Source organism: Pelmatolapia mariae, linkage group LG18 (genome assembly GCF_036321145.2).
Source record: "Pelmatolapia mariae isolate MD_Pm_ZW linkage group LG18, Pm_UMD_F_2, whole genome shotgun sequence".
In the NCBI taxonomy this organism is placed as follows: Eukaryota; Metazoa; Chordata; class Actinopteri; order Cichliformes; family Cichlidae; genus Pelmatolapia; species Pelmatolapia mariae.
Genome location: NC_086243.1, coordinates 25997074 through 26014373, shown reverse-complemented (window position 1 = coordinate 26014373; position 17300 = coordinate 25997074). Strand labels below are relative to the sequence as shown.

The window sequence follows — 17300 nt, the reverse complement described above, 5'->3', positions numbered from 1 at the left end:
CCTATACCAAGTAAATACAGGGCCAGTATTGCCAATTTCGACACCCATACTTTTAATCTATAAAGGCAGCTTATGTAGGGGAGAGCAGTGTGTCATGATTCATTACATGAGTCATCATCAGTTTGCAAATTTTGAACATTTTTTTAATGAACACAAAGTATTGATACTACTGTGCTAGTATTGATCCAGTACCAATAGCAGTGTTGGTACTGATACTATCGATATTTGGATCAATAAGCCCACCTCTATTATTAAATAATTTCAAAATATTCAGAACCTTTAATTGTGTTGTCTCAATAATAATAATACACAATAATAATACAGTTGATCACACTGACTTTGCCTCTAAACAGGAAAATGAGTAGGGGAGAGGTTAAAGTGGGATTCAGCAGGAGGGGGAAACCTAAAATCAGTTGTAGTGGCTCAGTGTGGAGAAACAGTAATCTCTTATGAGAGCTCCAGTAGATTTTCTTACACACCTAAATTCAACAAGATGTTGACAGATGTTTAATGTTGGCCTGGCTGATTTCCATCCTCTACACTGACAGCACACTGTTTATGCTGCCTTTATATTAGATAGTACAGTTTGTATGAAGGTGGAATTCAGTCAATGAATCTAAGCATCATCAGCTTAAATTCAAATTCATCTCAGCTACACTTGATGTAACCTGACTCTGACCATGAGCACCACAGCCACTGTGCACCAGTCACACACTGTAACTTTAAATCCATCACAGTACAACCAGCTAACCTGTTTACCCTGTGCTAAAAAGCAGCACATTTTAATGCAACCTTTTAATAACACAGTTAGTCTGCTATAGTTTGTTTTGCAGCAGGTTTCACAATATGAAAAAAAAATCATAATGTCACATGTACAGACCTAACATCTGATTAAAAAGCACGAGGACTTACAAGTGAGCTTTAAAATGTCAGTTTATTAAATACCACAGAGAACAGGATTGCCTTTCATGTGTCACTGTTTATGGTGAAATTGGTTTAATGTTTGAAATAATAATAATAAGTTCCCTCAAATGCGTTAAGTCAAAAGTAAAGTCTGTTTTGAAATGTAAGGAGTAGATAATACAGATATTTGTTTAAAAATGTAGGGAGTAAAAGTAAAAAGTTGTCAGAAAACAAAACTACTCAAGTTAGGTACAGATGCCTGAAAATCCTACTTAAGTACAGTAACTAAGTATTTGTACTTCGTTACTTTCCACCTGTAAAAATTGAGTCTCCATAAATGTGCACTAAAGCCTAATCTTGGTCGTGTTTTATTTTAGTTAATGATTATTTATTTGGGGAAAAAAACATCTAGGTTTAGTTTCGTTTTATTTGGCTAAAGTAATCCTTCTGTGCTTTAACGCATTATAAAGCGATATCTGCTGTAAAGTGAAGCTTTTAGGTAACTAACTGGGGTAAAAGTCACAGTCACGGCCAACCAATGACACGTGACTAATGTCACTGCTTTGATTGGGTGAGAGGACGCTTATGTAGAAGTAGGGCAAAGGTAGTACACGGCTAGTGCAGAGAGTCCTCTGGTGCAATAACAATGCTGCTCAACAAGGTAAATTTCTCTATTTTAACAATGATCTACCTGTCTCTGTTGTGGGTTAACTCTTTAAAGATTTTCTGTGAGCACCTCCCGATTGACAGTTTATCGATCTTCATCCGATTTTCTGCACGTTTAGCGACTACGTCACACGCTAGCGTTAGCTGGCTCAGTACTGTAGCGGTTATAGCGTTATGAGACGTTATCAGAGGAATGTTCATTTAGTCTACATGTAAAAAGGTTTCTCCTAAATCTACACTTAATTTTATATTGTCAAAATATGCATTAGTGCATTAGTTACACCAAAAGTTTGATCTTTTTAAATTGGACTGAGCAACATTGGAGTTTTCAAAGAAATTTAAGGGACCGACTCTACCCCCTTATACATCTCGATGTTACATCTCAGCAAACAAACAAGCGATCAAAAAGCACTGTTACAAAAGTGAACAGGAATATGACGACACAACTGTCAAACACGGCAGTAAAAGACATAACTCTACCATCAATGCTCCTATTCCTGGGTTGCAGCCAAACATTACCACGGCTCACAGGCTTATGAATTTGAGTAAAGAATTCATGAACAGGAAACTCACAGTGCTAAGAAAGTGCACTCACACTAGGCTTTTTGTGTCATTTTCATGGGTGGTGATTAATGATTCTTAAGTTTTTAATTTAACAGGTGTGAGGTGTCACAAACTGTCTGATGCATACCTATATTTTTCACACACAGGTCCTCAGAGCTGGTGTGCGGTGTGGGATCCGTCTGCAGAGCTCTTCTACAGCTACAGCCAGTGCGACTGCATCTTCCAGCAGCCCTGCTCCATCCCTTGGCTTCTCATTTGGTAAGTAGGCTGCAGGCCTTGGTAATATAATATATAGTGAATGTTTTGTTTTTTTTAATTCCCTAAAAACAGAGCCTTTTTGATGCAAACCAAGAGGCTTTTGAAATCTCCTAAAGTAAAATGTAATCATTTTGTTTTTAAAGTAGGGTCTCATGTAACTGATGCATGAAATTCTTGTTTAGCAAATAACTGCTATAGTGATGTAGTTTATAGGGATCTATTAAAATAAAGCTAAAATGCTTTGTTGCTTCTTTGGCCCACAGAGCTGACCGATCAGCAGAAGGAGTTCCAGCAGTTGGCAAGGAGGTTTGCACGAGAAGAGATCATTCCCGTTGCTTCTGCTTATGACAAGAGTGGTGAAGTGAGTATAGCGAGGATTGGGCTGCTGTAGCGATGGTGTAATTTTTTTTTTTCTTCTTCTTTGTTTAAATATGCAGATGTGCTTGTACTGTTGATGTCTCTAGAGATTTTCAATTATGGTTATGACTTAGTAGGTCTATAGTGCAGTGGTGTTGAACACAGAGATAAAAATATATAAACAGGTTTGCTGATCGTGTGATGGTTGCAATTGCCCCAGGTTTTGAAACTTTTTTTTTTTTAAATAACATTTATTGACATGTTTCAGACTAGGGTAATTGCTTGTGTACACAGACTTGCCTTTAACTTTTCTGTGTCTTCCTTTTGGCATGATCTTTAAAGGCTTAGTAACCCTGACATGTTGTCTCCCTTTACAGTATCCTTTCCCCATTATCAAGAAGGCGTGGGAGCTTGGTCTGTTTAACGGTCACATTCCACAGGAATATGGTATGTTGCCTTCTTATTTGAAATTTTAGTTGCTCATTCTAAACTGTATGTATGCTTTGCATGGATGAGATTCATTCACAGGTAAAATATTAGTGCAGTCCCAATCATACCATACATGTTGCCTTTACATAAAGAGATATTACAGATAGCTGTAATGTTGTTGCCTAGTGGGACCATGTTTGCTGTTCCTGGGGAAAATGGCAGTGAACATGTGTTAATTTCAGGGAACTCAACAGACTGAACACTGCATTTGAAAACGTATTTGTTCCTCTTTGTTTTCAGGTGGAATGGCTATGTCGAGCTTTGACAGCTGCCTCATCACAGAGGAGCTGGCTTATGGATGCACAGGGATACAAACTGCCATGGAGGCAAACTCTCTTGGAGTAAGTTATTCACAGCCTCTTTATTATTATTTTTTTATTTTATTTTTATTTTTCAGGCCCAGCAAGACACAAACCCAGAACTAGAGATTTAGAGCCTTTAAACAGGCTTTGTAACTTGTTTAAATATGTTTTAGAACCTGTTGTTGCAGCTGATCCACCAGAAATGGACTGCTGCCAAGCATATTGTTTATTTAGCAGATTATTACAAATACAAATTTGCTTCAAGGGGCCATATATTATCAGAATCTGTCTGACTCTCATTCCACATATGGAGGAGGAAATGTCTCCTAAAGTGAGGGGGAAAACTGTAGCCAAAGAGGCATAATCTTTCAGTACATATGGACAGGAATAGGAGCAAGAAGACAATTTCTAAAACAAAAGCCAATAAACAACATGAGTTTGACAGCAGAACAGAACTCCTACCATGGATGATTAAAAGGTTATTTTGAACCCAGGTTGGAAAACTTAGGATTTATGTAATCAGCCATCACGGGCTCTCTGGAAGCCGGCTGTTGACTGTTCATCAGCCAGCTGTTTAGATTCACACGTACAAAAGTATTTCATGTTAAGAAAATAAGGCTAATGAAATGCTCCCAAAGTTATTTCATGCATATTGAGCACAGAGGAGAAGAGTAGCTCTGTTAGAATGAACTGTATCCGTTTTCCCCACACAGCAAATGCCTGTCATTATTGCTGGCAATGATGCACAGAAGAAGAAATACCTGGGACGGCTGACTGAGGAGCCTCTCATGTGTGTAAGTATTTAATTGGAAACGATGACATGCAGCATCTAGTGATATTGCATGTTCTGCAGTAGATGATGCAACTACTGCAGATCATGCATACAGATAAGAGTAACCTCAAATATTTTAAAGCATATTTCTGTCCTCTGTAATATTTGACAAACAAATATTATATCTTTAAATGAACGCTTTAACTGCCATGGTTACTACTCTCGATTTTAGTTAAGTGTCAATCTGCCAAACTGTCATCTAGAATTAAAATATTTGTAAACATTCAGTTCACACGTTTTCCGTGGAGAACGATGGTGAATTCTTATTCTTGCTGTTTCACACTTGGGTGCGAGCCTCTGCAGTGTCAGCTGGAGGCTGTTGATTTATCCCTCTAAATCCCTAACCTCACTTATGGCTATGAGCTCTGGGTAGTGACCAAAAGAATGAGATCGTCGATGCAAGTGGTGGTTTTCTGTAATGACTGGCTGAACTCTCCCTTTGTGATGGGGTGAGGAGTTCAGTCAATTGGGAGGGAGTCAGAGCAGAGGTGCTGTTGCTATATGGCATAAGGAGCAAGCTGATGTGGTTTGAGCATCTGTCTTGGTGCCTCCTGGGTAAGGCGTTCTGGGCATATCCTACCAGGAGGAGGCAGAGATTATGTCTCTTGGCTGGCCTGGGTACACCTCGGTGTGTAATGAGCTGGAGGAGGTGGCTGGGGAGAGGGAGGTCTGGGCTCTTCTGCTTGGGCTGCTGTCTCTGAGACCTGGCCCTGGATAAGCAGCATGATCAAGCTTAAACTTCTCGATGAATGAATTTCCATAATTGGGACTCACGACCTCATCTAGCAGTACTCATGGACCACCTTTATCAACATTATCAATGATGATTTGTCATTTGCTAGATCTTTTAGAGCCTTTCATGCAGCGAGAATTTTAAAAAGATTATTTTGTTGCTCTGGGAAAAACAAAAAGAACCTAACTTCTTCAACTAAACAACAAAGTTGGTACAGAGGCATTAGATTCTGGTGCAAATAAAGAAGTTCCTAGATTTCAGTTTCTTAATTGTAATCCACTAATTGTTTGTTCCTCACTTTGGTAAATGGTTTGTAGAGAGGGAGTGGTGTCCAGAGTCTTTACATTAAAGGAAATAATTTGGTGTTATTGCAATTCAGTGTTGCTTGTAAATATATTGATGCGTTTTTTATTTTTTAAAGATGATTTTAAAAAGAAGAAAAAATAGACAATTCCTGATCACTTAACTGTCTGTTTGGATGAGTTGATTTATGCTGGATGTCCTGAAGTCCTCTTTGCGTGCTCATCTGTACCTCCTGCCACTCTGTCGTGAACCTTTTTTGTAGATGACTTTTTTTTGGTGCAAACATTTCAGCTGCTCGGTGATGCTAAAAGTGGTTCACTACATCAGTGGAGAGCCCGTCTGATGACTGGTTGCCAAGCTTTTTGTGCTCTCTGTGCATCCTTTCCATCCATTGGGATCGCCAGTTTGATGTTCCATGCGTATAATCCAGCATGTCCTGTCGATGCTTCTTGAGCTTTATCGCAGAAATTTCTTCTTTATAGGAACTTTTGTAATCTTCAAGGTCCTATGACCCACCTAAAACTTTGAAGGACACTGGCATGCAGTCACATCACAAATGTGTTCAATATATGGTAGCAGAAACGAACACATTTCAGCCTGTGGCTTCAGTTTCTACGACTTGTGGCTGTGACTCTTTTTAAAGCACCACCTCAACATATGGTGGGCGCAGGTGACGTCAATAATCAACAACAACAAGCACAATAAATGAGGATTTAACTTTCGAGTTTGTTTGTTTTTTTTGTTTTTAAATACCCTTTATAGAATAAATGGTAACAAACGAAGGAAAGTTTGTTTGTGTAGGAGACTGAATAACAAGGCAGTTCAGAGTGCTTCTTGTTATACCGTCATGCCTTATTTATCTTGTAAAAAGGACCATAAACTCTGTGTTTTACTACTGAGCAGCAAACATGCAATGAAAGACGGTGCTGCTGTTTTCAGTTTAACTCCTGTGTGGTTTTCTGCAGGCGTACTGTGTCACTGAGCCCGGGGCAGGATCTGACGTGGCCGGCATCAAAACACGTGCTGTGAAAATGGGTGATGAGTATGTTGTTAATGGGCAGAAGATGTGGATCACCAACGGAGGGAAAGCTAACTGGTGTGTGCTCACAGTCGCTGCTGATGTATTGCATTCGTTAAAGTTGTAGTGATCAGTTTTATAGGGCATTCATCCTCAATTCCTCTCTGAATGCTGAAATTTGTGCTACTGTTCTCTCTTCTCTCTCTGACTACTACAGCAACTTCTGTCTGGTAATTTAGTCTCTAATACTTTTAGGTACTTCCTGCTTGCTCGCACTAACCCAGATCCCAAATGTCCAGCCAGCAAGGCTTTTACTGGCTTCATTGTGGATGCAGACACTCCGGGAGTTCAAATAGGAAGGAAGGTAAGCTGAAAAAGAGTCTTTCAAAACATTAATCGCATTCTTCAGTGAGCAAATCCTATTTTAAATGTTGCAGAAAGTTGGATGCTCTGTTCTATAAACATTAGACGCATAATATCAGATAATTATTTTACTGAGTAGTGCAAATGATAGCATTGTTTGTTAAAAATTATATGTAATAAAAGGAAAAATGTTCAGTTTGTAAATGTATCCCTTCTTAAAATTTTATTTTGTTTTTGTGCCTGTAGGAAATGAACATGGGCCAGAGGTGTTCTGACACGAGGGGCATTACCTTTGAGGATGTGAGAATACCGAAGGAGAACGTCCTGATCGGAGAGGGAGCTGGATTCAAAATTGCCATGGGTGCCTTTGACAACACCAGGCCACCAGTAAGTTTTCCAGCTGTGACAAAACCTAACATCTGTAACGACTGTGCATAGCTTCATCTTTACAAGTAGATTTGCAATCCAAAGATGGTGTTGTGTACAGAAGTAAAGACATGATTCATCTTTTGGCATGAAATTATATCTGTAAATAAAAGGATTAAAAATTGGAGTTCAAAAATCTGACGTTATTGGTCTTTAAAGGTGTTAAGCAGTGTGTGTGTGTGTGTGGGGTTTTTTTTTTTTTTTGTCGTCCTCTCATTTGAATCTCCCAATTTAACTTGCTACAGTTTAAGGGATATATATTTGTGGTACTGGAGAATTAACACTTACAGCTAAGGAGAGTATCTTATTTATTATTTTCACTGTCTAATATTGATCAAAGTTGTCTCTGAGCTTGTAGTTTGAGTGTGACTCAGTAGTACAAAGATGCACTAGTGTGGGCTCTTAAATTTTGTTTTTCACTCACTCGCATGCTAAAGGCTCGTCACACAAGACTAATTCAAAGGTGTGCTAAAAAATATGAACTATAATTTAAATGGAGATGATTGGGTGCCAGTTTGGCTCAGTGGTTGACCATGTGACTGCATGCCGCATGGCCAGAAAAGCAGCGGTCCAGGTTCAAGTCTGACCTCCTGCCCTTTGCGGCCTGTTTTCCCCTCTCTCCTCGCTTTCCTGTCAGTCCACTGTCTCTATCCTCTATAGGCAAAATGCCCCCCCAAAAACCCCTGGCTTTGTTTCACAAACAGTTTATGAGCTGCCTCTGTCACAACAAGAACTTTGAAATGTAGTAAAACATCAGCAGGAAACTAAACAAGGACTACAGTGGATGCAACATCACCAGATTTAAGGACAAAAGTTTAAACTTGTAGCTGAAGATTTGTCTGAGCACGGTTGTTCGTGTATTTGCTCCAATGCAGGTGGCAGCAGGAGCTACCGGCCTGGCACAGAGGGCACTCGACGAAGCCACCAGTTACGCTCTGGAGAGGAAGACCTTTGGCAAAGTTATTGCTGAGGTGTGTTCAAGCATTTTGTTTGTCGTTTAAATCTGGGTATCCTTAGTTTGACTTCTTTTGTTTTAAACTCAGATGAAGAAAAGATCAACGTGCTTCTGTTTCCTGTTTCGCAGCACCAAGCTGTGTCCTTCCTCCTGGCTGAGATGGCAATGAAAGTAGAGCTGGCTAGGATGGCGTACCAGCGTGCTGCCTGGGAGGTGGACCAGGGCCGCAGAAACACCTACTACGCTTCCATCGCCAAGGCCTTCGCAGGGGACATCGCCAATCAGGTGGCCTCTGATGCTGTTCAGATATTTGGAGGCAATGGCTTCAATAGCGAGTACCCTGTAGAGAAGCTCATGAGGGATGCAAAGATCTACCAGGTGGGTGACAATAATGTGCAACTATGCACTGCTAGCACCATCTCTGCTTCATCTTCTTTAATTAGTCTGATTTCTTTTGTAGATCTATGAGGGCACAGCTCAGATCCAAAGACTCATTATTGCCCGAGAACACCTGGGAAGAGCCAAGAAATGAAGTCTGCTCATCCTCATTTAAACTTACTTTTCATGTTTGGTATACATAATGTACTTGTTTCTGTTCTATTTGGCCTGTTGAACTCAGGATAACGATCAAAATTTTGCCTTAATGTCACTTCATCCTACTGCGGTTTTCAAGACTGATCCAGATCAACAAGACCCATCAGCCTCCTTTGGCCTCAGAATTCACGATGCCATAAGTTACACCAGTCCATCAAGTCACAGAATATGACACAGCTATCTCCTGATCACAGAACAGTTTCTGTTAATAATGGTGGTGGGGGCATACTGTGTAGCATTAATACGGTGTGATCTGCCAATTGCCTGTTATGCTGTGAAGCTTCTGCTGATGAACCTGAACTGTTGGGACTAAAGTTAGTCCAATCCTAGTCCCTTTTTTCTAACCTTCAGCCTTACACTGTTGCTGCAGTACTTTAACAGTGTGACTGGTGTTTGATCACATTCACTCTTCTTTGCATCAAAAGTTTGATAAATGGTCATTAATTTCTTCATGCCTTACTCCAAGCCTTTTCTCTCATACTGATCTTTGTTTGTTTGTTTTATTAAAACAAAAGGTTTTAAATGTAGAAATGAATTTCTTACCAGAATGTGTAAACGTACTGATGTTTGTAAAATTGCATGCTGTCTGAAAACAGTTTGATTTTTACATTTAGCTGCTGTCTCTTCTACATTTAAAATGAATATCCAATGTAAAGCATCAGCTTTACGTCTTACCTGTGCAGACAAGGCACATGTGGATGAGATGAAGATAGACCATTGTCACATCATAGAGAATTGTGTCCATAAATTGTCACTGAATAAATTATTTCATTCAGTCTAAACATCATTTTTTTCTTTCCTCCTTTCTCACATTTGCTAAATCAACAAGCAGTTTGAGTCTTTTCTAAATTTCATTTCTTCTGAGTTCTCCACATGCTGAGATAAAGCTCATTACCTAATGACAGAGCATTCACAAGCATGTCTTTTTTAATTTTCTTATTATTGCAAGCTTCACTTGTTAGGAATCTGTCAAATATTCATTATATTTAAGGACTTTTAAAACAACTTCTTTAACTTTTAAAAGTCTGCTTCATTTTCAGTTCTGTAATTGAAGTAATATGTGTAGATAACAGCAATATAGTCTTCAAGACACAACAGCAGCACTAATGTCCTTTATGTAAAGGCTAGGTGTAAGACACTTTGCTCATGTATATGTTGGTGGTGGGGCGGGGGGCAGAGTGGGGATTGAGTAGAGGAAGGAAGGAGTTCAATATTTTGACAGCCTGGTGGATGAAACTGTGTCTCAGTCTGATGGGGGAGGTCACCACAATACTGACTGCTAGGCAGGTGTTACAGTTGTTGAGGAGGGAGGGCAATGAAGCAACCAGTGATCTTTTCTGCTGCATTTACTATGTGATTCAGGTGGTGGAGTTTCCAAACCACACAGTGATGTAGCTGGTCACAGTGTTTTCAGCGGTGCCTTGCTCGAAGTTGCACATGATGGTTATGGAAAAAAAATTGCAGTGGGAAATTTTCCCCCAACACTGCAAAATAAATGACTTGAGTAAGATACCTGAACATTTGTGCTTAAATATATTCGAGTAACAAATATCACTTCAAATGTGAGGATTTAGGCTGCGGTTCTCCCTCCAAACCAATAGGTGGCAATAACGCGCTCCAAACCAACAGCACGAATTGTTGTAGAAGAGGAAGAAGGAAAACGCCGGATCATGTCAGAATGGTAACCAGCGACCTGTTTCTAGTGTGATAACGAGTGTAGTTTAGGATAACATTACAATAAAAGATTATGTAAATGTGCTCTTTCCTCTATTCTGTCCAAACTTAGTCCCACACAAGCGAGCTAATCAGTGAAAGCAGCTAGCAGAGTGGCTAAGATGTTAGCATGTAGCAGCCTATCAACAAGCCGTGAATCATGTTAACAGTCTACAGCTAAGATGTTAGCATGTAGCAGCCTATCAACAAGCCGTGAATCATGTTAACAGTCAGCCATTTATCTGCTAAACAGGGGTTAACTCAGCGCTAGATTATGAAGAGGAAGAAGTCAAGTTAGATTTTTTCAGGTTATTGAGTTTTAGGGCTGTCTGACGTGTTGTTGATGTGTGTTGAATTTCAGGGGACCCAGGTGAAAGATGTGATCATAAAGCCCGACGCTCCCAGCACGCTGCTGCTGGATAAACATGCAGACTACATCGCTGCCTACGGCTCCAAAAAGGACGACTATGTGAGTACAGGCCTCATCGGAGCCTTGATATCTGTGTTTCTATTCTGGACTTGGCCACTTGCAAGAAAAGGGTGGTCGTTGTCATCCCGCCACTCCAGTGATGACAATGATCCTACCCAAAGGAGATGAGGAGTTACTGAATGGGATGAGAAAGTGTGGGACTCAAATTCTAAGGGGTCGCTGAATGGGTGGTCTTCAAAACCTCCAGATAACAATCCAGTTGAGCTTCTGTGGTAGGCTTTGGAGTTCAGAGGGGCAATCACTAAAAAGTTGGTGTTTTGTCAGGAGTACACGCTGTCTGAGTACTTGAGGATGAGCGGCATCTATTGGGGGCTGACTGTGATGGACCTGATGGGCCAGCTACCCAGAATGAACCAGCAGGAGATCGTAGACTTCATCAAAGCCTGTCAGCACGAGTGTGGAGGCATCAGTGCCAGCATCGGACACGACCCCCACCTGCTTTACACCCTCAGTGCCGTCCAGGTAGCAGATTACTCTTGTATTCTCTACAGCTTTAATTCTAGATGATACACTGAACTTTTAAATATTTATATGTGCTTTAATATTTCAGAATTGGCCCCTCTTTAGCAAAAATTTATGGCAGTTCTAGTGTTTATTCCTCTAGATGTTTATTTATTTTTCTTCATAGTGCTGCTATGCTCAAATAAACATCTCAAATTGTGTCCCATAGTGTCTGGTCTGTAAAGGACCTTGAATGGTCTGCACATGGTGTATTTTATGTTCTCTTGTTTATTAGTATTTTGTGAACTCTCTTCCTCAGATCTTGTGCTTGTATGACAGCGTAGATGCGATTGATGTGGACAAAGTTGTGGAATATGTCAAAGGGCTGCAGCAGGAAGATGGCTCTTTTGCGGGGGACAAGTGGGGTGAGTGAGTTTTACTCTCACGTCCCACAATACACGTGCTTCTAAGTTAGGGAAGAAATAAATAAAGCTAAGAACAATTTTTCTAAGGCTTGGAATACAATTGGGAGAATCAGCCCACACTTTTCATATCTTTTATCTTTCAATTATCAAACTAGTCACAGCTACTTTGACGCTATTGATGTGATCTTAACTGCCACAGTCTGGAGCTCTCTTTGAAAAACAGATTTAAGGAAATTTAATTCTGTTATAATAGATGGGTTAAAAAAATGATAAATTGTCTTGGTGTAAATGAATTTAATTTCACTTAAGGCTTGCAGCAAAAATGCAATAAAATAACAAAGTACTGTTTCCGTGTCAGAATAGTGTATCTTGCATTTCTTTTTGTCTTTGCAGGAGAAATAGACACACGGTTTTCCTTCTGCGCTGTTGCTACACTCGCATTACTGGTATGTATGTTAGTCTTTCCATATAAATTATATTTACATGATTTATTATTTAACTTAAAACTTTTTTTAGTTGAACCTGTTTTAGAAAGTCCATTACTCGGCAGTTATGTGGGAGCATCGGACTTCATTTGTGTCAATAAAATGAGGCTAAATAAATAATAAAGTTACACAATATCACAAAGTTCATCAGTTGACTCAACAGCTCTTTCATTCTTAAGTTTCAACAAGCATGTTTTAATAAACTGTGTTAATTTAAGCTCATTATAATTCATTTTAAGATGATGTTATTTTGCTTCCCAGGGCAAGATGGACACGATCAATGTTGACAAAGCCGTAGAGTTTGTTTTGTCATGTATGAACTTTGATGGAGGCTTTGGATGCAGACCTGGTTCTGAGTCTCATGCTGGTCAGGTGAGTTTACTGATATACTGATATTTACTCCCACAGAAAAGTTTGGAGACTCTTGGAAGTTTTTGTTTCTATTTGATAGAAAATAGAATTGAGCAAAATTGCAGTTATTTCTCAATAGATTCAATAATCATAACAATTTCATTTTTTTTAATGAATTGTTGTCAGACAGTAAATCAATCTTTTTGAACAAAAGCAGCAAAACTCTTTCAAGTTTCAACCTAAAATAAAATAAAGGAATCATATGTTAAGTTAACACTTCCTGCCTGATTTGATCCTGCACACCAGTCTTGTTGAATGAAGCTGACTTATAAATGAGGCCAAGACAGTTCCAGTGTAAGGATGACGTGTTCAACCTGGATGGTGGCAAATTTGGCACTTTAGGATCAGTTGTTATTAAAATCAATTTCCGGTGTTTTCCTTCCTGTCTGTCAGATTTACTGCTGCACTGGCTTCCTGTCGCTCACTGGCCAGTTACACCAGTTGAACGCTGACCTGCTGGGGTGGTGGCTGTGTGAGAGACAACTGCCATCTGGAGGCCTGAACGGTCGTCCTGAGAAGGTTTGTGACAAACACTGTGAAGTATTGAGTTACTTAATGAAAGTATCTGGTTTCATGGTTTGAAGCTCAGACTCCTTTGCAGTTGAAGAGTTTGAGCTGTAGAAGCAATAATGTAGATGGAACATATTGATGATTTATTGGACTGGATTACCTGGTAATAAATACAGTTTTTAAGCTTAAATAAAATATTCATGTATCTGAAAGGAGATCAGCTTCCTCCAAAGGGTGGCTGGGTTCTTCCTCTTCTTTGGGCCTCAAAGTAGAGCCACTCCTCCTCCATATCGAAAGGAGGCAGTTGAGGTTGTCAGGCATCTGACTAAGACTGAGTGGGCTGACTGACTTGATGCCTCCTAGGTGAGGTGTTTCAGACATATCCTACTAAGAAAAGTGGAGCTTAAAGGAGGTGGAGTGGGGAGAGGGAGCTCTCAGTGTCTCTGCTAAGACTGCTGCCTCCATAATCTGAACCGGGATGTGGCAGAAAATATGAGTGACAGCTGTGGTTTACTTTCGGTATCATTCAGCTTCCAGATGTGTGCTACTCGTGGTGGGTTTTGGCCTCGCTGAAAATCATCGGCAGGATCCGCTGGATTGACAAAGACAAGCTGCGAAAGTTTATTTTGGCCTGTCAAGACGAGGAGACGGGAGGTTTTGCCGATAGACCAGGAGATATGGTGAGAAGAATTTTAAGAATCTAAATCTGAATATTTATGTTTTGGACTGAAAAAAAGTCTTTGCATGTGAGGTAAAGCAGGCAGTTTCAAAGACACTGAGTGCGAAGCATTTTGGTCCACTTCTGGGCGACTTTTGTAGTATTTTCTCTATAATCAGTCTTATTGATTCTTATTAATCCTCCTTTGCAGGTGGATCCTTTCCACACCCTGTTCGGGGTTGCAGGTCTCTCCCTGCTTGGAGACGAACAGATCAAACCGGTGAATCCGGTGCTGTGCATGCCCGAGGACGTCCTTCAGCGTATTGGCCTGCAGCCTGACCTCCTCAGCTAACCCTCTGATGCATCACACAGACACTTTTTCCACCCGCACAAACAGAGGCTCATGGCACGACTGGATTTCGGGTGCACAGAGTCTCACAGTTTGGACATGACTTCCTCTGAACCTCTCTGTTTTAATCCTCCTGCTACTCATCGAGTCGGTGTTCTCGTGTCACTGCAACAAAAGGAGGGGGCTTAAAAAGATGCTTTGAAGTGTCATCATCTTTGCAGAAGGCTGGAAATCATGCAAAAACATTCAACAACATGCAACAACAACTTCTCAACTTACTCACTATGTCAGTTTGAGGGGGAAAATGTGAAAGTTTGCTCACAGTTAAAATGTTTCATCTTCCTGTTGTTATCACCTTCCAGCTTGTCCTCTAGCCAAGAAGCTATTAGTGTTATGAGTTTCTTTGGCCAGAAGTTGCTTCTATTCTGTCCTATCGTGCTTTATTATCATGTTTGTTACTGGAATGACTGGGAATATTCATAGCTTATCAGCTTTGACCTTGAGAGTGAAGAATGGAAGCGATGAGTCAGATGAATTTGGCTGAGGGAGAAAAGGTAAAAGTTAGATTTGCTGTTTTAGTATGTTGTTACACATAAAGCTAGAGCTTTTTCAATTTCCTGCCTTTAGCTTATTATGTATTTGATAAGAGCATGTGAAGAGCAACACTGCTTAGTAGGCTTTAGAAGTGGAGATGCGTCATAGGACAGCTTTCTCCATGCATTAAAATAAACCCTACACAGACTCTTATTTTGGCGGGCTTTATGGAAAGAGAAAATGTTCTCTTTGTGACTGGAACCACCCAGAGCTTAAACACTATCATTGGTATGTTTAATGTCTTATCCAGGATCCTAGTTACACTATTTATTTAAATGTGTGTTGCCCAGTGCAGCTGTGTTAGATTTGCCTCCACAGTGTGTGCGCCATGAAATATTTCCAGTCTTACCGTCAGATGGTTCTGAACCAATGAAATGGCTTTTCAGACAGCTTCACGTTCACTTTGTGCACTCTTCTTGTCTTACAGAATTAAATTTCTATCTGTTCTTTGTTAAGTGTCAATAAAGAGAGACATTATCAGTGAGTTGGTGAAGCATTCGTTTTTATTAGTTTTCCCCTTTTAAGGGCTTTTAATACTTAGTAAATGTCATTGCTATACAAAATGAATAGTCACATAGACCCCTGTGTTATTACAAGTTTTAAAGTTCAGCTTTCAATGAATTAATAAAAATATTAATGTGAAAAACAAATTGACTTCATCAGCAAACGAAGATAATGCAGATAGATAATGCCAGTCATCAGAGTTTTATCTTCCTGTAATTGTACGTTCTAGATATGATTAAAACTTGCAACAGACAAAAATGATGTCAAAAACAAGAGATTTTATTGTCAGGATGAAAAGGCCGCTCAAACCCATTAAAGCATCTTCAGATCAAGCATTAAAAGGACCATATGATGATGATGTTGTTTTGCTTTATTTCTGTTTGATTGTTTAAAATATACATTTTGTGTAATCATTATGAATTTGATCCCAGGAGGAGAGACAAATCCCTTGGGGTCAGGAAGAGCTTCTGATGTAAAAATCAGCCAAATCAAACACGCAGCGCCGCCTCTGTCGCTGTTGTGACCCCGTGTGATTAAGTGAGCAGCTGGAGCTTATTTAAAATACAAGTTGAAACTTGACTCTAATGAAAATGAAAGGAAGGCAACTATATCGAGGTTTTTTCCCAGATCAGAATAGTAAACGTATAAGTTAAAGTCTACTTTTACATTAATTATAAGTGATACAAGTTTAGAGTCTCCATAGTTTTGTGGTGAATAAATTTGAATAATGCCCCACAAAGACTTAAACTAAACTTGGGCTTTGAATAGCAATTCAGCTCTAACATGCACATACAAGTCTATTTACATATTTGGGCTTCAATTTAGAAGAATCTGTTGTTACTCTGCTGTAGAAGACAAAGTGGGAAAGGTGCCATGGTGGCAATTTACTTCAAACTACATAAAAGTTACACAGAACTTGAACAGCCACAGAGTAAACAAATCCATTTTGCAGACCAGTGTAACAGTTTTGTTTATTTTACTTATTCAGCTAACAAAAGAGAGGAAGGCCATCTGCTGCCTCTCATGCTCAGGTAAACTTGAATCGACTACCAATAAAATACCAACAGGTTTTAGAGGAAGCTGATTACTCCATGGTGGAAGAAAAGGTTTAATGATCAGCGGTAAGGAGGATTCAGACCTACTGCTGTAAAAGTATGAATATAATATAAGAAAAATCAAAAGAGGCAACATAATGCAGAAAAAATACCTCCTTTGTTTTTCTCCTATATTACAGCTAGATTATCACTAATGGACAGGCTGTTTCATTTGGCTCGCACGGGGCTAATTATGGTGATGCTGAGTGATGATTATTTTTCATTGTGAAATAATGTGCTGATTTCTTGATTAATGTTTTTGATTTAATGTTTACCCATAACCCCAAGTAAGCCCCTCACACTGTGATGTTACTTAAAAATGGAAAACTATTTAAAAAATGAAAAGAGGAACATTCATTTTTCACACTGGGTGAGCTGGAGCACTGAAATGTGTGACATTTTTAAATGAAAACAATTAAACAACAATTAATATTTTCGTTTTAAATATTGTTTTTTTTGCTGTTGGTTTGCTTTTGAAGCTGTAACCTGTGTCTGCTGTTAGTTTAGCATCTTTGCATGTGTGATATGCAAACATTTCATCTTGTGAGCACGGTAACTTAAGCTGTGTGAATCATTTTTGTAGTTATTTCACTCTGAAAAGTGCAACATGACCAAAGGAAAACCTTTCAAAACTCTTCTGCTGCCGTGGCTCAGCTGCTTCAAGGTTCACGGTGCTGTGTATTCAGAGATTCCCTTCTACATACCGTGGTTGTAACGAGTGGTTATTTGAGTTACTGTTGCTTTCCTATCAGTCAAAGCAGTCTGACCTCTGACATGTGATAGAACATGTGATTGTGTGGGAAAATCAGAATAGTTCAACGGTTTCTGAAACACTCAGACCTTCCTGTTTGGCAACAACTGTG

At 39.6% G+C, this 17300-nt stretch overlaps 2 protein-coding genes across 2 annotated transcripts; both read left to right on the top strand.

Annotated features, from left to right (window-relative positions):
• Window positions 1-1464: 1464 nt before the first annotated feature.
• On the top strand, window positions 1465-9545 carry acadm (acyl-CoA dehydrogenase medium chain). The gene is made up of 12 exons (XM_063462577.1): window positions 1465-1564; window positions 2280-2391; window positions 2655-2752; window positions 3126-3195; window positions 3478-3578; window positions 4253-4333; window positions 6373-6503; window positions 6681-6789; window positions 7035-7175; window positions 8090-8185; window positions 8299-8547; window positions 8630-9545. The coding sequence occupies exons 1-12, from the start codon at window positions 1550-1552 to the stop codon at window positions 8699-8701; spliced, it is 1275 nt and encodes a 424-aa protein (XP_063318647.1). The 5' UTR covers window positions 1465-1549; the 3' UTR covers window positions 8702-9545.
• An 831-nt stretch (window positions 9546-10376) lies between these two features.
• On the top strand, window positions 10377-15323 carry rabggtb (Rab geranylgeranyltransferase subunit beta). Its single transcript, XM_063462827.1, has 9 exons — window positions 10377-10444; window positions 10838-10945; window positions 11231-11428; window positions 11727-11832; window positions 12226-12278; window positions 12579-12689; window positions 13122-13247; window positions 13769-13918; window positions 14108-15323. Exons 1-9 carry the CDS (start codon window positions 10442-10444, stop codon window positions 14246-14248), a joined length of 996 nt encoding a protein of 331 aa, XP_063318897.1. The 5' UTR covers window positions 10377-10441; the 3' UTR covers window positions 14249-15323.
• The last annotated feature ends 1977 nt before the right edge of the window (window positions 15324-17300 follow it).